Source organism: Helicoverpa zea, chromosome 25 (genome assembly GCF_022581195.2).
Source record: "Helicoverpa zea isolate HzStark_Cry1AcR chromosome 25, ilHelZeax1.1, whole genome shotgun sequence".
NCBI lineage: Eukaryota > Metazoa > Arthropoda > Insecta > Lepidoptera > Noctuidae > Helicoverpa > Helicoverpa zea.
The window spans coordinates 3,829,082-3,852,461 of record NC_061476.1 but is presented as its reverse complement, the minus strand read 5'-3'; the positions used below and the strand labels follow the sequence as shown (position 1 = coordinate 3,852,461).

Below are 23,380 nucleotides of genomic sequence, written 5' to 3'. Positions count from 1 at the left end.
TATTTACTAGAATCATATCCCTGTTATGACAGATTATATTTTCTATATTAAAATGAGATGCCAATAAATCGCTGTTCCATTTGTACCTTATTGAGCCATTAACCATGAGAAAGATCATTAAAATTAAAGCAACAAATTATACATTCACTCTTTTAATGACATACCTTTTCATTTACACAATACAAAACACCAGAAATTATGTTCAACATGTTAGTAGATATCAGCAGGTATATTTATGGATGTAGAACAATTAAAATTCAGCCTACATACAATATTTAATTACTGCTAAGTTTTATTGTATAACGAATAGTTCTATCTGACCTGATTTTCTTTGGTAAGTGTTCTATGCTTTTCTCCCATCAATATAAACTCTAGGGTCTGGCCCGTCCCAGGGCACTTCGTTACCATTATGCCACACGTATAGGCCTGCGCCCCAGGGATTCAGGGCTAGTTTGACCGGCAAGGCCGCTGCATCGTCCGGTGAAATCGTCCCGGCGCCCCGAGTCATGTCTGATATTACGTACCCAGGGTGAACACAGTTAACTGTTATTCCTGAAACAAAAGAATTGAGTAGGTTTTAATACTAAAAAAGTGGGCTGAGGGCTGGAACAGGTAAAAAGAAATCTGTTTCACCCAGACAAGTTCCCAAGAAAAAACAGTTTTAAAATTAGGTTCCAAACTGTGATAAATAGCAACAAACAGTTTCGATGTGTGAAAGCTAGACAGAATTGTAAAAATATACTACAATGTTCATATATGTGTACACGCTGTAAGTAAAATAGCAGTTAATCTTAACAATAGTATCATATAAAGAACCGAAAATTAGGTACCTTTCTTCTGTAATCGATGATGTAATAAAAACGTGTAGGCATTGACTGCAGCTTTCGACACAACGTATGGTGATTCCCCCCATCCGTTACTAATATCCCGACCTTCCTTCACATCCTGAACATAACTGTTAGCTAAATTCCTTAACTCTTCTAATGTCAAAGTTTCCGAAAGAAATCTCTTTCTCAACTCTTCAGAAGGTATTCTCGACAGATGCGCGGAAGAACTCGTGATGTTCACAATTTTCCCGCCACTTTTCATAAATGGTAGAATTTCCTCAGTGAAATCTACCAATGCGGTGAAGTTTACGGCTACAGTTTGTTCCGCTTGAACGATGTTAGATTCTGGCGCGTCTTTTAAAAATAGAATGCCAGCGTTGTTTACCAGTATTTCGACTTCTTCATTATTATCACGGATATTTGTCACAAAAATTTTCACACTTTCTTTATCTGTAACGTCTAGTTGATGAAAACTTAATGAAATGGGATTCAAAAGTAATTTTCTTATGTCTTCACACGCCTTTTTTCCCCTATTTTCGTCCCGCGATGTTAAATAAACTTTTCCTTTATAGTTTTCACAAAGTTGTTTTACGATTGAGAATCCGAGACCTTTATTGGATCCCGTAACTATAGCTACTTTATTTGATGACATTTTGATAGTATCTGAAATGAAAATACGCTTGCCATAATAAATAGGTAGTTATCTGGTTATCAGCTGTGACATTTAATAAAAAAAGTTCAAGGAACTACTTGTGTAGTTATCTTATTCTTTAACAGTAGATGCTGTGTTTATATACTGCTGAAAATGTTTGCATTACTGATAGATATGACTTTACACAATTTATTGAAACTTAACATAGCTAAACATCATTGTTACTATATTAAAATTGTAGATAGAAATACATTTAAGTTTATATAACTAATTATAAGTTTGTAAAAGACAAAATAGCCTTGCAATAAGCTGAAAATCGCAGTTAACAAAGGTACGTTTACTTGTGAACATTATTTTCATACATCGAAATGAACAAGTAATGTTAATAACAAAATATGCAATAATTATTAGATTGCGGTTATTATACGTTTTATAATAATTTACAAATCTTATACCTACCAAATTATAAATCACACAATTCGGCAATAAAATGATAAATATTAACTCAAATCAGTATGAAAGTCCGATGTTGATATGATCTAACATCGATCTTTGTATCTTTTGACCAAAATTAATGTCATCCTGAAAAAGATCAGAAAAACGCATATGTTGCTTCAGTATAGGTTGCTTACCTATCGTCACAAACAAGGTTATAGTGTTAGAAATATATCGAAATACAGACTAGAATTTTATCAAATCTTAGGTCGACCTTGGCTATGTCATGATTAAAAAGTTGTCAAATTATTTATCTGTGCCTACACATGTTAAGATGTTTACTATTAAAATTAAACACAAAATATTGTTAGTACCTATTAGACTTACGTTAGCTTAGTTTACTTTAAATAATGTAATGATAGGTAGTACAAACAATATGTCTAAAAAGTAAGTTTACGAAATGAAGACTTGAACTTTTGCCGCCACGCAACTTAATTCTGACCACAGAAAACTAATTTAAAGATAAGCAAAATAGCGCCATCTATACTTAACTTTGACGAACTAACTAACAAAACAGGTTTAGTTACACACGGAAAGTGGGTCAACGCGCGCGTTACCCGTAGTGGCAACTGCGTAGTGAACGTAGAGTTAATTGATGACATTTCTAGAATAAACAGTCGTAATGCTTCAATTGCCGACGATACAAACACCTCCCATGTTTGGGGACGATACACTGCTCCGCTCAATCGATTGGTTGGGCGGCTTCCCTTGGAAGCAAGAGAACGTCGTCAAAAAGGAGGATGATAAGTACGAATTAGTAATACAGGTGAAGGACTATGCCCCCGAGGAAATATCGGTGAAAACAGCTGACGGGTTCGTAGTCGTTGAGGGCAAGCATGAGGAAAAGCAAGATAATTATGGTTATATCGCTCGGCAGTTCATGAGGAGGTTCCAAGTGCCTGAGGGGTGTCGTATTGAGGGAGTTCAGTCTAGGTTGACAGCTGATGGCTTGCTTATCATTTCCGTTCCTAGAGTACCAGTGGTCAAGAAAGATACTGTGATAGCCGTCAAACATGAAGGATCTACCAAAAGTAAATTGTGATCAATTTAAAAACAAACATGGTGAATTGTTTTTTTCCTGTATGATAGGTATTTCATAATCAACATTGTATTTTTTTCTGTTGGTTACGGTTAAAAGAGTGATATTGTACCTAAGTAAACCAAGTTATAATATGCTATATTTATAAGAATTTTTGTGATATTAAAATTTACTGCCAATATCTAATGTGTTTTATTTCTAGAAAATGCTTATCTGTCATGATACTTGAAAAAATAATGGTATCTTAGATTATTATGAAATAACAGGATTGAGATTTGGGATAAGATTATTATCTCGCCTGAGTTGTCTTATGTCTTTGCCAGAGAGAGTACTAAAGAATGTCATATAGATTATAGAGAGCCATGCAGTCTCTTATTTTTTTTTATTATCATTTCCAGTCCTATACCTCTATAGGTATATATACCTATAAGATTATAGAGATAAAAATACCTATAAAAATTCCTATACCTATAGAAGTATAGGAATTACCAAAAACTAAATTCGTTAAAAAATTAAGTCTCTTTTAACTAAATAGAATCGAAAAATAAGATTTAAAAAAATATATAGTTATATTTTTGATACATAGATGTGGTAAAACACTAGGAAAATATTATAATAGAAATCAAACATACAAAGGGGTTTAGGCCCGAGCCGTGAATCGAAACTGGTACTCCGTGCACTGCAGTCGCTTCCTGCACATTTGCACTATTTGTCATCGTCATTGCGTAAAAAACAATGGCGTTATTGGATTGCTAATGAGTTATTATAATTTACTATTAAGAGGCTTAGCAACAATTAAAACCTTTACGCATTCCGGATTACCTAAACGCAGATAACAACAATCTTTGACTTGATAACATTTGATTTAGCTACCTAAATCAAATATATACTCTGAACAATAATCAAAAAAACATGTGTTATTTTCAATTTAAATGAATGTAGATTCTGTTTCAAGGGCATAAGGTTTATTTTTGCTCTGTCGTAGCTGGTTCGACGGCCCAATGTAATATTTTTGCCCTTGAAATTCAGTTTGCCGCCGGTTCTCAGGTGATGCGGACTCCGCGCTGTGATATTTAAAAAATAATTAACTTAAGGTGTGTGGGAAAAGCTATTTTTATATAACAAAAAGGCTAATTTACTTTATTATTTTCTTAGCTCCGAGAGTTTTATAAATCAGTGTTAGGGAAAAGAGGTAATGCCTCTCAGGTTTGTACAAAAATATTGATTAAATAAGATGTTGGTGTGTTTACTAATGGGCAAGTAGCCTACTAATATACCGGTATATTTATGTTGTTTATTTATCTTTCGAGGAGAACAAAAAAAGGAATTTAATTATGTGTCTCAATAGTCTATTGTTTGCTGCGTTTATTTAACTCAACCTCGCCATTCCTCTTAATGAACTTAATTGGGTTTCAATTGTTAACTTTTCAATTGTTAAAAAAGTCGTGGTGGCCTAGTGGGTAAAAGACCAACCTCTCAAGTATGAGGGCGCGGGTTCGATCCCAGGTCAGGCAAGTACCAATGCAACTTTTCTAAGTTTGTATGTACTTTCTAAGTATATCTTAGACACCATTGATTGTGTTTCGGATGGCACGTTAAACTGTAGGTCCCGGCTGTCATTAAACATCCTTGGCAGTCGTTACGGGTAGTCAGAAGCCAGTAAGTCTGACACCAGTCTAACCAAGGGGTATCGGGTTGCCCGGGTAACTGGGTTGAGGAGGTCAGATGGGCAGTCGCTTCTTGTAAAGCACTGGTACTCAGCTGAATCCGGTTAGACTGGAAGCCGACCCCAACATGATTGGGAAAAGGCTTGGAGGATGATGAATTGTTAACTTTTCGCGTACTATCACATGCAGTATTACAAAAGTATAAATAAAACTGGAGTCTAAAAACAACTGTTTTCTTCGAAAATTCAAAGTAAATTAAGTTATTTTATAAGAAAACTGATGATACACAACACAACACATTGTCTATGAACGTGCGCCTTATTAAATAACATTTTTAAATCTACTGCTACTTTGTGTGTAAAAACTCGTTTTATCGTCACTGTAGAATTAATAACTCATAACTTCTTTTTTGCAAAAAAGGTATAAAAATGCTAACCTTTTATTTCCAAGTTTGGATTTCTGGATATACGAGGCTATTATTCTATAGCGACGTCGTCTGGCATGCATAAACAATGAGAAGACAGCTTATCTTTCTTTCATTGTTTACATTCAATTTCTCAATCAGACGCAAATACCTATTACTTACTTACACTAAGCAATATGATACGAATTTTGGGACCTTCTTTGATCCCTGAAAAAAGCCCACCTGGGTACTGGGTGGGTACTGGGCACTGCATGGGCTTCTGGGGCCAATAAGTAGGCCACAAAATATAAATAAAAATAATTTTTGAAGTAGAGTAGTCCTTGTCGACTGGACTCTGGGCTGGGACAGAGGTACTCACAGAGTTAAATTAGGGCCTAAAGAATATACGATCCTTTCATTTCTGGGAGCTGTCATTTTAATTCATTCATTAATGGTAGATACTTAATAGTTAATGAGTAGGAGATAGTTAATTTTTTTCTAAGCTACGTAACCTTAGGGCACGCCACCATAGTGGCGGTAAGTCCCCTCTTTGAGGAGTGGCTCGGGAGGAGTCACGGCGCCCTCACGTAACGCATGATGCAGGTCCTCACCGGACACGGTTGTTTCGGGAGGTACCTGCATCGAATCGGTCGTGAGGAGGCGCCCGGGTGTCGCCCCTGTGCGGACAGCCCCGAGGACACGGTGGACCACACAGTCCAGGAGTGCCCTGCGTGGGAAGGGCACCGCCGGGTCCTCGTCGAGGCTTTGGGCGGCGGCGACCTCTCGCGTCCGGCCCTGGTTCAGGCCATGGTCCGGGGCGAGAGGGAATGGGATGCCGTCACCTCCTTCTGCGAAGCGGTCATGCTCGAGAAGGAGGAGGCGGAACGCCAGAGAGTTCGCACCTCTCATCCCGGCCGCCGCTCTGGACCAGGTAGACACCATGGGCGCCGGGTGTCGCGAGATGACTTCCGGCCACCGTAGGCGTGGGTCTGTGGGCGGTGAGTTCGGGTGATGAGTCGATGAGTTCCGCAACCCCAGCGGGGCCCAGCAGGGCTAAGGCCTGCCGGGGCTGCGGGTTGTTCGAAAGAGATACCGCGGCCCTGGTACATAAAAGGCCTATGAGGGAACACGACGGACAGGACACTCCCTCATCGCTGCTAACCCACAGCGGGAGGGATCATTTGATGATTTTTGACGTCGGAAAAAAAAAGCTACGTAACCTTACAATATACCTTCATATAATAAATTTTTATACATCGAAATTACCCGTGAAACTTAACAGAAAGATTTCTAATCCTACATTTTATGTTAACGTTAAAAGATATTTATAGTAAAATATATAAAAAATCTGCTCTAGTAAAAATAATAACAAATAAAACTTAAACTAAAAAGCATCAATAAGTTCAACCCCATCGTTGTCAACTGGGAGCGTATCCAAGAGGCTGGCTATTACCTCGGACAGAGTATCAGAGCATGGCGATCCAAGGAGGTAATGCTCTTGTAGAGGTTAGCCTTTTGGATACGCTCCCAGTCGTTAGCGATGGAATTTTTCAACCATGAATTAAAGTGTTTCCAAAATCAATTAAGTAACAAAACCTATTAGCTACCTACCTATATCAGATTAGATTTTTAAACAAGCTTTAATTTATTTTTGGCATTTTGTTAATTGAAAAAAATTTGGTCATGCATCCGTAAGATGTAGCCTACGTAATTAAATACTAATCCGTAATTCCTAATTTGATAATATAACAAACACCTGCAACATTGATAGGAATGTTATCGGAATTTTAATCGAAAACGTCTAATTTACAAGTTATCAGGTCATTGATGTCATTCCAAATTGTGTCCTTAGATAGCAACATTGTAGTAAGTAACGTATCTACAATGACTGAGCCCTTTTTCCCGAAAATAAATCGGACCATCCGAACTGCTATTCACAAAATAAAATTATTTGTCAGAGTGTAGGTTCCATCGTAGGTATGCATTCGTAGGTCCCAGTACAGACAAATGTTAGAAAAGGCAAAAAAATATAAAAGGAATTTAATCCGTTCAACGCTTTACTTTTAAACTATTTATCCTTAAGAGAAAGCTTATCCCCACAGGGGTCTTTACTTTCCCCCTTTTTTATGCTTAGAAAAAAATAATTCTTCAGGTATAACAATGACGACGGTTCAAACGGAGACGTTAGCGGAGTACATCCTGGTGGAACACCGCTGGATCGTGGTGCTGGTGGCGTTACTGCCCATCTCCATGATCTGGAAGGTCTGGTCCACCTTCAGGAACTATGTGGTGTTCAAGCTGAACAGCGCGCCTAAGTTCCATGACAGGAAAGTTAAGGATGTGCAGAGACAGGTGAGTTTAGAGTTTTATTGTGTAATTAAAAATATTGCGAAAAAAAGAATTCGACACTTAGGCTGTGTTCAAACCAAACTGGATTGTATTTCCATACCTACACATTCACTTCTAGGTAACCGTTATTGCGTTCACAGCCTTACGTACCTATACGAGAAAGAAAGAAGGTAGCTACGTATCTAATTGTATTAAGATAATATAACAAAGTCACAACAAAGTAACACAGCAAAGTAAGACAATAAAACAAAGTCACATTGAAGCGACTAATCGCGGTAACTACACCCAGCAATGACAAATTAAAACGATAATCTATAGACGGAGTTATATCTCATCAAAGAAAGCATTAGTAAGGTATATTTTCATTTTTTTCCAACATTGCTAAGGATCATTGTCGGCAATATACATCTTTGAGTCTAGGTATCATGGAGTATGTTACATACTCCATGATACCTAGACTAAACATGATTACCTACATACTGTATGTAGGTAATCATGTTTAGTTAGCTAGTCATGTCCAGGATATTCTTGAAAACTTTGCTTCGAATCTATCTCTTCATTATCAATCAATTGATGGTTCCAGGTAAAAGCCTGGCTGTCAGGAGACCGTAGCACACAGCTGTGCACGGCCCGACCGGCGTGGCAGGCCATGTCCTTCCGTCAGGGCATGTACAAGAAAACCTTCACGAATATTAAGGTCAACCTCGTCGATGTGCTCGAAGTTGATACTAAGAATATGGTATGTACTCTCTCCTACTATCTTCGTACAATCCTTCGACTTCCTCGGAGTTTCTAAGTCTAAAAGAAATTTTCAAAATCGGGCTAGTTTTTCCTTAGATAAGCGTGTTCGTAAAAAAAAGTTTTCATAAAAAAATACAGAAATACAGCATTTTAATCTAGACACACGGCAGTGTGTCCGCCAAGTTCGAGCAAAAAAAAGCGACACACCGGCCGTGGGTTATATTACACGAACCATTTCGGGCCAAATTCGACCCCCCTATAACTCAAAATCTATTTTATTTACGCATATCAAATTTCTAGTATCTGTTGAGACCCCCTCACTTATCTAAAATACAAAATTTCGTTAATATACCTATTGTAGGTCTAGAGATATTGACGTCAGAAGATCGCTATTTTTACTATACACTCACTGACTGACTGACTCACTCATCAAAAACCTAGACCACTTCCAATGGTTGTATTGACTTGAAATTTGGCATGGAGGTAGGTCTTTATGTCAAGGTAAAGGGAAAAATCTGAAAATGGCCAAGTGTGAGTCGGTTTCAAAATAATGAATGTGTAACTTTGATCCACGAACATAATATGTATATGATAACATGTCATGTCAGTCAGTTAGTAAATCTAGTTCATTTCTTTGTAAGAAGCATAGTGCATATTCAAAAATCTGAAAGATAGTATAAATGAGACATTTCCTTAACTAACTAACTTAATCAAAAGAAAAAAATAAAATAAACAACCTTACAAAAATAAATGAAATCCCACCCAAAACAAAAATGTGAAAGACTGCCAAGTTCGATAATATGGGAATGCTTCGCCTATAAAAGAAGTGAGATCTGAATAAGTACCAAGTTCCAAACACATACCTCAGTTAAAAATAGTTACTTTTTAATGATGTTACTTGGCAAGTTTTAATAGAAAATTAAATACTTGTTTCATTGCGTTTAGTAGGTTTATAACAAGGTACCTATGTGAAAACTTGCCAAGTAACATCATTAAAAAGTAACTATTTTTAACTGAGGTATGTGTTTGGAACTTGGTACTTATTCAGATCTCACTTCTTTTATAGGCGAAGCATTCCCATATTATCGAACTTGGCAGTCTTTCACATTTTTGTTTTGGGTGGGATAAAAAATACCTCGAAAAATGTCCAGGTTATTTGACCGGGTATCGCAGCTATGTGTAACCAACTTTGCATTAAAACCTACCTCTTCTCTAGATAAAATATTCTAAAATCTGAAATTCGAAATGGTTCAAAGTTTACAGTTAGGAAAGCAATAAAAATTCAAAGGCGTCGATTCAAATTGTTTGCGTGAATGTAGAATAAAAACATTTATTTAGTGAGACACTAAATAATTGGTGTTTTTTGCCTGTATTAGGAGTAGATATCTTCTAAATCATCATGGCGTAGGATGATTTTTTTATAGTATGCGATTATTATCTCTCGGTTACTTAATATCTCAGACAGCTTCTTCAGTCGATTACTTAAGAAAATCAGCTTTTTATCCTGCAAAACATATATCTTTTATTATATAAGCAAAAATCCTCTCTTTTCAGACAGTCCGATGCGAGCCCCTCGTCACAATGGGCCAACTGTCCCGAACGCTAGAACCTCTCGGCTTAGCTCTAGCCGTGGTGCCAGAGCTAGACCAGCTGACAGTAGGCGGCCTGGTGATGGGGACAGGAGTCGAGTCTTCTTCCCACATCTACGGGCTGTTCCAGCACTTCTGTACTAAGTATGAGTTGGTGCTCGCTGATGGATCTGTGGTCACGTGTAGTAAGGTAAGAAGCTGGGACTCTAAAGCTTTAGATAGATAGATGTAGGTTTTATTTACATACAAGTTTTGTATTACATACTACAGGTACCTATATTTATATGTTTTTGAGGTATATATTTATGGGACAGTGTTGCCTGATTGTGAAAGATTAAGAAAATAAAGCAAGGTACGACCATTTGTCTTAAAACTATTCTTGAAATTTCGAAGTAGTATGTGCGAGCTAGTTTTTGTTGGGTGCTATTTAAACAGGCTTCTTTTTAATATCATTATTCGCCCCCAAAAATGTATGTTGCCTTCTAAATTACTAAGTCAGCCATAATTAATAAAGCGTCGAGCATCTAAATAATACTATCTTAGCCACGAGTTATCTTCCACTCTACGACTCAGCATGATGGTTATTTTTTTGCATCTAAATTTGTAGCATGCATTCTAACAGTAAACTTCTTAAATACTATTAAGTGACATCATAAAAATATTTATTTAGCTTCTAAGTTTTTAACTCGTACTGAGTTTTTTGTTTAAAATATAACACATCCCATATTAATTGACCCAGCATGGAAGTAAGCATGCAACATGCAGCAAGCATGGCTTCTGTCACGGCTCCGGCGGTCCCATGCGAGCTTATCGTCGCAGATGGTTTTCACGCTCACCGCCGCAGCTTCGGCTTTCTGGCCGGCTCCGCCGCGCCGGCCAGCCTCAGCCGCGTCGGCGAGCGTTAAAACTACCTGCGCCTCAGCTCGCAGGCGCCCGCCTCCCCCTCCGCGCCTACGCGGTTTTGAATTGCACTCTAGGGGTAGGGCAGACAAGACTACGTGGAGTCGGTTTTGCTGCGATTCGTTTTCGTCACTAACTTCAATTTTTAATACAATGTTTTTTAATTGAAGGTTATAAATGGCAATATGCTAAATAAAATGAATCCAAATTAAATTCCACCATCAAAAAAAAAAACGAGCCAAGAAAACGTTGATCTCGTTTTTGGAAAAATGAGGCCGAGTTAGTAAATTAGATAATAATGTATAAATAAGAAGGACAAGTTACAATAATTGATGATCTTTTATTGAAGCCCTCTATTAGTTGGCGTTGTAAAAAAGACGAATTAGTTTATTAGAGGCTATGTCAACAAATGACCTCTAATAAACTAATTTTCTAATTTTATAACTATAAAATTAGAAGTTTAATCATGTGTCCAATAAATAATTTTGTGGCTACACTTATAATTTCCCGTTTTTGTTTACCTGCCATTACCTACGAGCAGCAAAGAAAGGTTCTCCTAGGTGAGCGAAACCTCCTTTATACTCGGATATATCTATAAAAAAACCGGCCAAGTGCGAGTCGGACTCGTGCACGAAGGGTTCCGTAAATTACAGTTAAATCAACCTATCTCAAAAACTATAAGAGATACTTTGATCAAACCAAAAATCGTTGAAAGAGTTAATTAGCATGCATCACCTCTATTTTTTTTAGAATTTTATACCCCGTAGTTATAAAAATAGAGGGGGGGGGGACATACTTTTTACGACTTTGAGAGCTGATATCTCAAAAACCGTTCACTTTAAGAAAAATGTTTTTTAGAAAACTTTATATCATTTTAAAAGACCTTTCCATTGATACCCCACACGGGTATGTACATCGAAAAAAAAAATTTCATCCCTCAGTTACATGTATGGGGGGGACCCCCAATTCTTTTTTTTACTATTTAGTGTCATATTTTTGTAGCGGTTCATACAACACATATTCCCATCAAATTTCATCACTGTAGTACTTATAGTTTCCGAGTAAATCGGCTGTGACAGACGGACAGACGGACAGACGGACATGACGAAACTATAAGGGTTCCGTTTTTGCCATTTTGGCTACGGAACCCTAAAAAATTGCTGTAGTGTCCTGTCAAGTAAAACCATCTAAATTAGTGGAAGACCCTCTCTTGGACTACAACTAGTTCAAAAACAACTTTATTAGATACGATAATATCATGAGCCAGTTTGTTAAAATTGAAACCACCTTACTACATGTATACTCCGAGTATTCAATTGGTTTTAATTGTTTATAAATTATGATTTGCAGGATGAGAACCCTGACCTATTCTACGCAGTGCCGTGGTCGTATGGCACGCTTGGTTTCCTGACTTCAGCTACCATCAAAATTGTTCCGGCTAAAAAGTAATTCAATTTCTTATGTAATTTTTACTTAATTTCCGAGTCAACTTTGTGATGTATATCTGGATGGAATCTATTTTATCTTCGTCCGTCATTTATGTATCTTTGCAAAATCAAAATTAAACCAGTTCATTTGTTTTTCCCCAAAAGCATTATACATAAAGTTTAAAAAAAATATCTTTCGCCATCGATTTCACCCACGTCCCGCGGGAACTACTTTGCGATGCCGCATAAAAGTAGCCTGTGTAGCCTTCATCAATATAATAACGCTATCTAACACTAAAATATTTTTTCAAATCCGACCAGTGTCCCTGAGATTATTACATATTTCTTCAATCAAAATCAAAATCAAAACTCATTTATTCAAACTTGGCTGCAAAACAGCACTTTTCGAACGTCAGAAAAAAAAATTACATAAGACAGCCCCCAAAACGCCCATCCTTCACATATAATATACAATAAATCCATTCTCTCCCACCAGATACATCCGTCTCGAATATCGTCCATACAACAAACTCTCGGAGCTATCACACCACTTCATCGAGGAGTCTGTGAAAGCCAAGCCGCATCAGTTCATAGAAGCCCTGCTGTACACCAAGGAGTCAGGAGTCCTCATGACGGGAGACATGGTTGATGAGATTGGAGATGATGGAAAGGTATTTTCATCCTGTTAAATATCGTTATTGTATAGTGACGAAATATCACAGATTATTTACAGAAAATTGTATATTAAGATGATAAGTTCAACGTGTATTAATCAGAAGACCTTATTGCTGGAGAAGAAAAATGTGACCATTGATAAATTTCTTTACTTTAAAGGTGGATGAGCGAATTTAGACTTGATGTCTGTACGGCGTCCGCGTCTTCCAACTGTTTGCCTTTTGTGTTTTTTTTAACAGTCTTTATATTGTAGGTAGTCAGAAGCCAGAAGTCTACCAGCTAGATTCTTACCAAAGAGTGTCATGCTCCCGATTATTGAGGTTAAATGTGTAGTCGCTCCAAGAACACTCATATTCAGCTGCATTTTTGTATATTACAGTATAACCCCATCGGCAACTGGTACGCGGAGTGGTTCTTCAAGCAAGTGGAACGTTACCTCACGAACAACAAAACAGCTGTAGACTACATACCACTCCGGGACTACTACCATAGACACACTAGGAGCTTCTTCTGGGAATTGCAGGTTAGTTCGTTTATTGCAGTTATAATTTAAATTAAGCTAAATAATAGCTCTCATGGTCTCTTTGTACTCTTTGGCATTAGCGGACGGTTTTATTTAGCCTGTTGGCCACATTTCTCCCCGTGTTCTATTTATAACTCGTCAATTTTAAGGGACTTGAAAACAGTTCCTGGTCTGGTTCTCGCTAAAGTTATGGGTATGTGGGGAAAACCCTTTGCGCCTTCCCTGATTCGCTACTCAGATCCCTAAAAATAGTTTCCGTGTAGCGAAGCAGCCAACCCTTAAGTTTGGCGCCAACTATACCAAAAAATCTTCCAAATCCTCTAGATACAAAATAAAAATAACTATAAAAGTTCCCCCTTTTCAGGACATAATCCCCTTCGGCAACCACTGGATATTCCGCTACTTGCTGGGCTGGCTGATGCCTCCTGAAGTATCGCTGCTGAAGCTGACGCAGCCCGAAGCCGTCACCAAGCTGTATGACAAGGCCCATGTAATTCAAGACATGTTAGTTCCTGTCGAACACCTGGAGAAAGCCATCGATGTCTTCCATAAGGAGATTGAGGTAAGTCTGATCGGCGTATTTATTGAACAGGGAAACCATCCCTATAGTATAAACAAAATATTTTTGAAAATGCGTTCACTTTATGTACCGAATGATATTTGTATATGAACGCCTCCAGGCATAACATGGCGTTTAAAAATAAGACCTTTACCTGTACCTACCTATGTTAACAAATAAAATTGATTCGATTTGAACGTCTGAAAACACGGCCTCAGATTAGCAATTCAAATTATAATTATTTACAATACAGGCGGTCAGGAGGATCTGAGAAAAGATTAAAGAGCTAGAGCTTGCTTTGAAGTAAACCTGCAGATTAAATGATAAGATTTATAAATTGAATCTATGTAATATACGTAGTCATCATTACTGCAGCAAACTTTTTTAACAAATCTTTGTTAAAACAAAATATTTTTCATAATCTTTATTGGTGTGGGTGAAAGTAGAACAAATACCTACACACTAATTAACATAATTTCTTTTCTTGATCAGGTGTACCCAATCTGGCTGTGTCCTTTCAAAGTGTTCAACGACCCGGGACAGCTGAAGATCAAGACGAAAGCAGATTCACAGATGTTTGTAGACATCGGAGTGTATGGAGTACCTAAAGCTAAGGGATATGAAACTGTAAGTGCCTTGAAATAAAGTTTAGTTTAACTTAGTCTAAGAGGAGTCATTATTTTCAATTTGTTGTGTAGTAAGTCACCATAGAAACTTAAAAAAAAATGGAATGGGCAATACCGACCTGGCTAAGCACAATATAGGAACGGATTCACGGACGCTTCCATTTTTAAGAATTTGTGATCAAAAATCTTTTAAGACCCAGACGCTAAAATGACTTCAAAAAATAATGAAAGGTTTGGCGTGATAAATAAAACTAATTGTTGATTGTAAATATAGTTAACACTGTATTTTCGTTTTAAAGCACTAAATGACAAAACTGTGACCAATTTAGGTGTTACTTTATAACAAAAGAAATATGGATGGACAAAATACAAAATTAAACGGAAAAACAACAGACTAGCGTCTGTACCGTTCGTGACTCTCTCGGTTACTCGACTAAACTTGCGCTCGCGGCCCGGCGGCGGCGGTGGCGCAGACCGAGCGGCCGCCGGCCTTGATGCGGGCGTAGAAGAGTGCGACAAGATACGTTATACATAAATGAGAGAGAGATAGGCAGATGCTACACGGAGCCGTCATGCGCAAAGCGAGCTGGCAACTTGTTTCGCGTGGTGCGATAAGGTAACCTTGATGGCGGCGGCGGCGAACCTGTAAGAACCTGTTCCCGTGCTACATCCTCCCCCTCTAAGTCACTAGACCGACCCGGTTGTGACTTAGGCCTACCCCTTGCCTTGGAGACGACCAATTCGGACTCCCCTACGTATGGAGTCAATAGGCTGGCATGGTACCTTCCTTTAACTCGGCCCTGAATGTCTACTATCTCATAAGTGGTAGGCGAAACTATTTTGTTTATTTTAAAAGGACCTATTCGGCGTGGGGCAAATTTCTTAGTGATCCCCTTTGCCGCTTGACTTTGGGAATGGTGTGTGACTAGTACCATGTCACCTTCCTTAAAATGAGGTCCCTCCCTCCTACTACGATCAGCGACTTCTTTTCTGAGGTCCTGTTGATGCTCGTGTCTCCAACGAACCTCTTGCAGAGTTTCAGCAAAATTCTTCAAGTAGGGAGTGATTTGCGGAACATAGTTTTCCGCTTCTACTATTGCGCGTATGTCGTTAGCAACATCAATAGGAGAACGGAGTTCTCGAGCAAACATTAAATAGGCTGCGGTATGCTCAGTCCCTTGATTGTGAGCTGTATTTAAGGCAAATCGTACCGCAGGTAAAGTTTTAGGCCAGTCCTGATGGTCAGTATTTACCAAGATGGCCAGCATGGTCTTCATATCGCGATTCTTCCGCTCAGCAGGGTTTGCTTGTGGATGATAAACAGGTGTTAGGTTTTGCTTAACCCCCAATGCCAACATGGCTTTCTGCATGACGGAAGAAACAAATTGAGTGCCATTATCGCTAATAATCCGCCGTGGTATGCCATAACGCAAGAAAACTTCTTCTATCAGGACTTTAGCACATTTCTCAGAGGTGGCTTCGTCGAGGGCAAATATTTCCACCCACCTGGTGGCGACATCTTCGACGAGGAAGATCCACTTCTCGCCTTGGTTTCCTTCCGGAAGTGGGCCAAACAAGTCCATGGCGAGGACCTCAAACCTCTGGTGCATAACTGGTGTTTGTAATAAACCAGCTGGCTTAACGTTAGTCGGCTTAAAAGCTTGACATAGATCGCACGATTTCAAATATTGCGTAACATAACGACGCATCTGAGGAAAGGAATACCTTTCTTTAAGTTTCTTAAGGGTTCGTTCGACACCTAGGTGTCCAGCAGTAGCGGCCTCGTGAAGCTCTTTCATCAGCTCCTCTCTAAGAGTCCGCGGAACCACTAATTGTGGCTCTTCTGAATCACCATCAGGGTCTACACGGAAAAGCACCCCTTGCGCCATATAATATCCCCGGTCTGTCCAGCGTGTGAAGTCATCTTCGTTCTCGAAGTCCTTTATAATTTTCATTACCTCCGGATCTTCCAACTGAGCCTCACGGAGTACTTCAGGAGTACGATGTGGTAAGTCTACTGAAATAGGGCAACAATCGTAAGTCTCTTCTATTTCAGGCCCAGACAAAACGGGACGACTCAACGAGTCGGCAACGACATTGCTCTTCCCCGGAGTATATTCCAGGTTCAAATTATATTGCTGGATTTTCATTGCCCACCTGGCTAGACGACCGCTAGGGGTCTTAAGTGACATCAGCCACCTCAAGGGTTGATGATCCGTGCAAATTCTTACTTCTGCCCCCTCTACATATGGCCTAAATTTATCCAGGGCCCACACCACCGCGAGAGCCTCGCGTTCTGTGGTTGTGTAGTTGCGCTCAGCTGGGGACAGCAATCTACTAGCGTATTCTATCGGTCTCTCATCACTTGCATCTTTTCCCTGAAGTAAGACGGCACCTAAAGCATAGGCACTTGCATCCGTGCGTATTATAAACGCAGCTTCGAAATCAGGCTGACGAAGTATGGGTGCAGATGTAAGCTTTTCCTTCAAAGTCTTGAATGCTTGAATCTGAGCTTCACACCAGATCCAGCTTGCATTCTTCTTTGTAAGTTCCGTCAGGGGTCGAGCAATATTTGAGAAGTTGGGTATAAACTTCCTGAACCAGGAGCACGTTTGTAAAAACGTTCTCATCTGTTTGAGATTCGTAGGCTCCGCCATGTCTAAGACTGCTCGAACTTTCTCAGGATCCGCCTGAATACCCCTTCCAGAAATGATGTGTCCTAAGTAGCTGACTTGATCCCTGGCAAAAACGCATTTTTCACGATTAGCCCTAAGTCCGAAAATGCGTAGTCTGTCGAAAACTTTTTGCAGATCTTGCAGATGGGAATCAATGTTATCAGACACCACCAACAAGTCATCGAGATACGCCACTACGCATACGTCATTAAGCCCTGACCTAAAGCGGTCCATTAGGCGCTGGAATGTCGCCGGAGAATTTTTGAGCCCAAAAGGCATTCGGCGGAATTGGAACATTCCGAATGGCGTCGTAAAAGCGGTCTTGTGGCGATCTTCTGGAGCTACTTCGACTTGCCAGTATCCTGCTTTTAAATCAATCGTGGACATCACGCAGTTAGCTTTAGTTGACGACAAGATATCGTCGATTGCAGGCAGAGGATATTTATCAGTCCGAGTCACTGCGTTCAAGCGACGATAGTCTACGCAGAAGCGTGTTTCTCCATTTTTCTTTGGAACCAACACGACCGGCGAAGCCCACTCGGATTCTGCCTCTTCAATTATTTCTTCTTCTAGCATTTTATCAAGCTCTGTACGAACAATTTCCTTTTTCTGTGGGTTGAGCCTGTATGGAGGGACTGCTATTGGCGCACTGTCCCCCGTGTCGATATGGTGTAATGCCATTGCTGTCGGTGCTCCCCCTGGTGCGAAGATATCTGTGTTCACTCTCAGCAGCGACGTAAGGTCTTCTCTTTCTTGCGGAGACAACATACTGCCCTCATTCTCACGGAGGGATACCGAGGAACACGTTATAGGCGAAATCTCATTCTCAAAGTCAAGCGGGAAGTACTTATTACGATTAATTGCATCTATGGAAAACCTATTACGGTTAAAATCCAGCACCATGCCAGCATCTCTAATAAAATTCATCCCAAGAAGAGAATGAGTGGCACCAGGTAAGACTACGAAAAGTGTACGAATGACGACTCCTTGCAGCTCTACGTCTACAGAAACTGTGTCTACGTGTCTCGCAGAAACAGAGCCGTCCGCTAACTTAATTTCTAAGAAGGCCTTAACTAACTTAACATTATTTTCAGACAAAACGTTTGTTAAGCTTTCACTGGCTATTGACAGTTTTGCACCAGTATCGACTAATACACGACCACTACTTCCACAAATGTTCACTGCAACAACGGGCCGCGCACGCGCATCTATCGGCGCCGTGCCCATCGCAGCAATCGACTGGAACGGTGTTGTCGTCGACGAATCCTCTCCTCTCTTGCAGGTCCCACAATTCGACCTGATGACGCCTGGAGCCCCACAGCCAAAACATACAACAGGCGCTGCCTGCTTAGGTCCAGTCTCTACTCTAGGCCCTGGTGGGGTTGAGTTCTTCATCTGAATTTTCTTACACGACTCTTTGTCGTGGCCAAACTTTTTACAGTACCCACAACGAGGTCTATGCTTCGTAGTTGTGTTGTCTGAGGAACTCGAACTTGTAGGTGTTGAAGACGACATCGGAGGTGAGCGAGCAGTCTCAACTGACTTGGGTGCAGTTGGAGCGGGTATTACCAAGGGTCGCCCTTGAGTGGTGGTCTTATGGCCCTCCTCTAGGAGATCCTCTACTGCGCGCGCTTTTTCTAGTAATTCCGAAAAAGAGGAGAAAGATTGCCTGGAGACCTTCTCTCTTATTCGCCGATGCAGTAGGCCATAGACCATGTCCAATTGGACAGGGTTCTCTGGAAGCGTATTAGCTGGCAGCTGAGCTATCAGGGCTCTTGCTTTGCAGACGAATACGTCTGTCTTCTCACTCATTTGTTCCACTCGGAACAATTCTCTATAAATTCTATGAGGCGGAAGACGGGGACCAAATGTCTGACGTAAGATATTAACTGCTTCTGTCCAGGTCGCGACAGAATGCTTGACGCCCTGCCACCATGTGCCAGCCAACCCGGTGAGTAGCATGGGAAGGCCACGCAACGCAATACTGTCCTCGATGGAGACACATTCTTTATAGATTTCAATTGCGTCAATGAACGCAACAACGTCGGAGTTCTGAGCTCCGTCGAAACGAGAAGTACATTTTGCGAAGTTAGCATTACTGTTGTGAACTCCCGTAGCGTTTGCAGCAGAGGGCGGGGTCGGTACACGCAGCGCAGCTATTAACTGTTGTAGATGAAAGTCCGTCATGGTGATTGTAGAAGTAGACGATGGCGAGAACAGCTGTGTGGGTGCCTCATGCACCGAGGGTGACACAGGCTGTTGAGTCGCAGGTGGCGTCACATGGCCACTCTGAGCAGCGTCAGCGCCAGCAGGCGCCGGGTCAGAACGCTGGCCGGGACTATTTGCGCGAGATCTTGTTAGTACCATTATGACGCAACACGATATAATATAGTCTAAAAAGCACTATCACGGTCCGACAATAGTACACACAATGAATAAATAATGTTCAAAAGTCAATAAAACATAATAATCAAAAGTCTTTAAAAAAACGCACTACTACAACGTGTCCATAAAAGTAATTATTGTGACAAAAAACTATAAGTCCACAATAATAAAAATAATGTCCAAACACAATTACAACACTAAATAGTCCTGAGTCCGACGGTAATAAAAGGCACAAATAAAAGGTTTACTTCCCTTTACGGCAGCGGTGGCAGCGCGAGGTCTAAGGTGCGCGCAGTCACAATGCAGCGCAGCCGCAGCGCTCCAGCGTCGGTATCTCGACAGCAACCCAACCGCGGGCTCCGTCGATGTGGTACAGCACAACCAACACGGGTTGAACAAAGCGGCTACCACACAAGACACCAACCGAACTACCGATATGCTCACTCGTCAATAAGAGTCACGCAAATGTCACAAAACACGGGTTACAGTTATAATACGAAACACAGTCAATAGTCTATACACAAAACAATGTCTTTAATGTCCTAAACTATATTTACAATAACTTACAGTCAACAATGAACTAACGTTAAAAAGTTATAAGAATTTAAAAACACTTATTAGGTCCACACAAATGTATTTACACAGTTTACAAGACCTAAACTCAGCACTAATACTAAATAAAGTCTTACGAACAGCAACAGTCTTAGGCGTTAGGTATCCTAGGTAATACAAAACACTAGAGTGAGAATTCGGCACGCACTCTCGCGAAATAAAGCCTAATACCTACAACGGTACACTTCACTTCTAGGTTCATCTAGGTCCAACACAAATCCTAAGTACCTAATTACGTTCGGCCCCACGTTGGGCAGCCACTTTTAGCGTGATAAATAAAACTAATTGTTGATTGTAAATATAGTTAACACTGTATTTTCGTTTTAAAGCACTAAATGACAAAACTGTGACCAATTTAGGTGTTACTTTATAACAAAAGAAATATGGATGGACAAAATACAAAATTAAACGGAAAAAACACTAAAAAGCAAAAAAAAAAACTATTTTTAGGTGCATCGGCCTAGAATTCGGTGTCTAATGGATGTTACTAAGTTAATTTTGCCACCGACTTCTATGCCGATGCACCTAAAAATAGTTTTTTTTTTTGCTTTTTAGTGTTTTGGGAAGTCGGTTTAATTTTTTTGTAAAAAAGTTTTTTATTTAAAGCTTTTCAGTGATACGTATAGTTGTCACTATCCATACAAGTGGGAAGTTCTCATCAATACAAAGAATATAAGTCCAAATACGAGGTATTTTACATATTCAGTTGTCGAGTTCCCTCGACTTTCTCTGGTCTCCATCATCAGGTCAGCTTCAAACCTTCACTGTTGCAAAGGTCTTGTCAATACAAATAATTTAAGCCCAAACACGAGGTAGTTTACATATTCAGTTGTCGAGTTCCCTCGACCCTCTCTGGTTTCCATCATCAGATCAGCTCCAAATCTTCACTGTTGAATAGTGCTTTTAGGCGTACACCTGAGTATCAAGTTTTTACCCTATGTATGCCTACAACTTTCGAAGGTTGCCCTCGATTTCTCAGGGTTTCCATCATCAGATCCTGACCTGATGACTATGGGACCAACTGGCAGCTATTCCGAGTCGAACAAAAAAAGAATCACGTAAATCGGTCCATAAACCTCGGAGTAATCGATGTACATACATAGAAAAAAAAAAAAAAAAACATACCGGCCGAATTGATAACCTCCTCCTTTTTGGGAAGTCGGTTAAAAACAACAGACTAGCGTCTGTACCGTTCGTGACTCTCTCGGTTACTCGACTAAACTTGCGCTCGCGGCCCGGCGGCGGCGGTGGCGCAGACCGAGCGGCCGCCGGCCTTGATGCGGGCGTAGAAGAGTGCGACAAGATACGTTATACATAAATGAGAGAGAGATAGGCAGATGCTACACGGAGCCGTCATGCGCAAAGCGAGCTGGCAACTTGTTTCGCGTGGTGCGATAAGGTAACCTTGATGGCGGCGGCGGCGAACCTGTAAGAACCTGTTCCCGTGCTACAAAGGAAAAATAAACGTTGCGAGAGGACTCTAGAAGTCAGGGGCAATAGAAACACTGCAGCAAACTGGAGGATTTTTTTTCGTAATAACTAAACTATAAACATAAAAAGGCTGGGTAGATGATGGTAAACATATATGTAATTTTGTTCAAGGTGCGGTCAACCCGCAGCATAGAAGCCTTCGTTTCCCAACACGACGGCTTCCAAATGCTCTACGCTGACACATTCACCACCCGCGAGGAGTTCCGCGCCATGTTCGACCACACTCTCTATGACAAAGTGAGGGACAGCCTACCGTATTGCAAGGAGGCCTTCCCCGAAATCTATGGGAAGGTCAATAGGAAAGTTAGGAAGTGAATATGTATTTGTTTTTAGATAAGTAGGTAAATATAGGCGTTATAATAAAATTGTTACTCTAGCGTAATAAAAATATATTTTATAAAATAGAAAAGTGTCTCTTTTACTTTTTTTACCTGTTTATCGAATTCACCAAGCAATTTCGACCTGACTCGAGAATTGAATCCGAGACCCCGTGCGAAATAGTTGCACCTGATGACCACAAGACCAATGATAGAAGACCGTAGGAAATGAGCATGCTCAGACTTTAAACTAAGTTTTGCTCAGATTAAAGAGTACTCTTATCTTTTTTGCTAATTTGCTATGAAAAGATAAATAAAATGACGACCGATAGACAAAAACTGCAGCTAAAAAGTATACATTAATGCTGCACTTAAATAAATCTACATTAGAATGCGTTCAAGCAGTGAGAAAAGAAACCATAATTTAATCGGCTCAGCACTTTGTTTTAAAGATTAACCTGCACGCAAATAGGTCTTGCTAAACGTAGAATATACAAGTAGGTATACATACGTACCATAGACACGAACGCAATGGTCATGTTCCCGCCAAATGATGCGTTTGACATTTCCTCTGCCTACATTGACATTCAGCAAATAAGCATCATGGTACAATTATTAGGTGTCTGCAAAAATGCCAAGAATGTTCTGGTTTATTTATTGTAGAAATACTAAGTAGGTATTCTGCTACTTATATGGTATTTTGAAGCCTGGTTTTATTTCTCTCATCATCTCCCGAGCCTTTTCCCAACTACATACATACTACATACTAGCTTCTGCCCGCGACTTCGTACGCGGATCCTGTCCCTTATGCCAGCGACTACGGGGTCAGCAAAATCAAATATCTGAATAGTCTAATATTGAATTTTAAGGGCCCGTTGACTTGGAAACAACGGAATACGCATAACCATTAGAAACGTTCCATATATTTAATTTTTATACTTTAACGGCAAAAGCACAGCAGACTAAACAAAACGCTGAGAACTGAACCGCAATAGACGTGACCATAGGGATAAAAGTGGTGATTCTAATTAGTCCGCATTTAAGTTGTGAGTGGCAAAAATATTAGGTACACGTATTATTACGTAAAAAAACATTAAATAGATGACAAAGTCGTGGTGACTTAGTGGAAGTCGTGGTGGTTTAGTGGGTAGAGAACCAATCAAGTACGAGCGTCTCAAGTATGAGCGTGCGGCTTTGATTCCAGGTCTGGCAAGTGCCTGCCAATGCAACTTTTCTAAGTTCGTATGTACTTTCTACGTATATTTTGGATACCAATGACCGTTTTTTGGAGGGGATGTTAAACTGTAGGTTCCGGCTGTCATTGAACATTCTTGGCAGTCGTTATGGGTAGTCAGAAGCCAGTAAGTCTTACCAAGGGGTGTTGGGTTGAGCGGGTAACCGGGTTGTGGAGGTCAGATAGGCAGTCGC

General features: G+C 40.1%; 3 protein-coding genes across 6 annotated transcripts; 2 read left to right on the top strand and 1 right to left on the bottom strand.

The window, feature by feature from the left end:
- Positions 1–136: 136 nt before the first annotated feature.
- Positions 137–2,221, bottom strand: LOC124642612 (carbonyl reductase [NADPH] 1-like). 2 transcript variants are annotated; one of them, XM_047181114.1, is made up of 3 exons: positions 2,112–2,221; positions 831–1,490; positions 137–552 (listed from the first exon to the last, which is right to left on the bottom strand). In XM_047181114.1, exons 2-3 carry the CDS (start codon positions 1,477–1,479, stop codon positions 344–346), a joined length of 858 nt encoding a protein of 285 aa, XP_047037070.1. In that variant the 5' UTR covers positions 1,480–1,490; positions 2,112–2,221; the 3' UTR covers positions 137–343. The 2 variants fall into 2 exon arrangements, with proteins under 2 accessions (XP_047037070.1, XP_047037071.1); XM_047181115.1 differs by lacking the exon at positions 2,112–2,221 and adding an exon at positions 1,939–2,067.
- A 255-nt stretch (positions 2,222–2,476) lies between these two features.
- On the top strand, positions 2,477–3,194 carry LOC124642613 (protein lethal(2)essential for life-like). The gene has a single exon (XM_047181116.1). It carries the CDS (start codon positions 2,597–2,599, stop codon positions 3,014–3,016), a length of 420 nt encoding a protein of 139 aa, XP_047037072.1. The 5' UTR covers positions 2,477–2,596; the 3' UTR covers positions 3,017–3,194.
- A 784-nt stretch (positions 3,195–3,978) lies between these two features.
- On the top strand, positions 3,979–22,044 carry LOC124642641 (delta(24)-sterol reductase-like). 3 transcript variants are annotated; one of them, XM_047181190.1, is made up of 10 exons: positions 3,979–4,107; positions 7,236–7,435; positions 8,016–8,171; positions 9,728–9,952; positions 12,013–12,107; positions 12,586–12,760; positions 13,144–13,287; positions 13,652–13,849; positions 14,339–14,473; positions 21,747–22,044. In XM_047181190.1, the coding sequence occupies exons 2-10, from the start codon at positions 7,244–7,246 to the stop codon at positions 21,948–21,950; spliced, it is 1,524 nt and encodes a 507-aa protein (XP_047037146.1). In that variant the 5' UTR covers positions 3,979–4,107; positions 7,236–7,243; the 3' UTR covers positions 21,951–22,044. The 3 variants fall into 3 exon arrangements, with proteins under 3 accessions (XP_047037146.1, XP_047037145.1, XP_047037144.1); XM_047181189.1 differs by having other exon boundaries at positions 3,990–4,107; positions 7,218–7,435; XM_047181188.1 differs by lacking the exon at positions 3,979–4,107 and adding an exon at positions 4,194–4,219 and having other exon boundaries at positions 7,186–7,435.
- The last annotated feature ends 1,336 nt before the right edge of the window (positions 22,045–23,380 follow it).

Excerpts from the sequence above, each read along its gene's own strand:
- LOC124642613 (XM_047181116.1), top strand. The coding sequence starts at position 2,597 with ATGCTTCAATTGCCGACGATACAAACACCTCCCATGTTTGGGGACGAT.
- LOC124642612 (XM_047181114.1), bottom strand. The coding sequence starts at position 1,479 with ATGTCATCAAATAAAGTAGCTATAGTTACGGGATCCAATAAAGGTCTC. Across the intron at positions 553-830 it reads TCATCGATTACAGAAGAAAG|GAATAACAGTTAACTGTGTT; the intron begins GTACCTAATTTT and ends CTTTTGTTTCAG.
- LOC124642641 (XM_047181188.1), top strand. Across the intron at positions 8,172-9,727 it reads AAGTTGATACTAAGAATATG|ACAGTCCGATGCGAGCCCCT; the intron begins GTATGTACTCTC and ends CTCTCTTTTCAG. Across the intron at positions 12,108-12,585 it reads AAAATTGTTCCGGCTAAAAA|ATACATCCGTCTCGAATATC; the intron begins GTAATTCAATTT and ends CTCTCCCACCAG.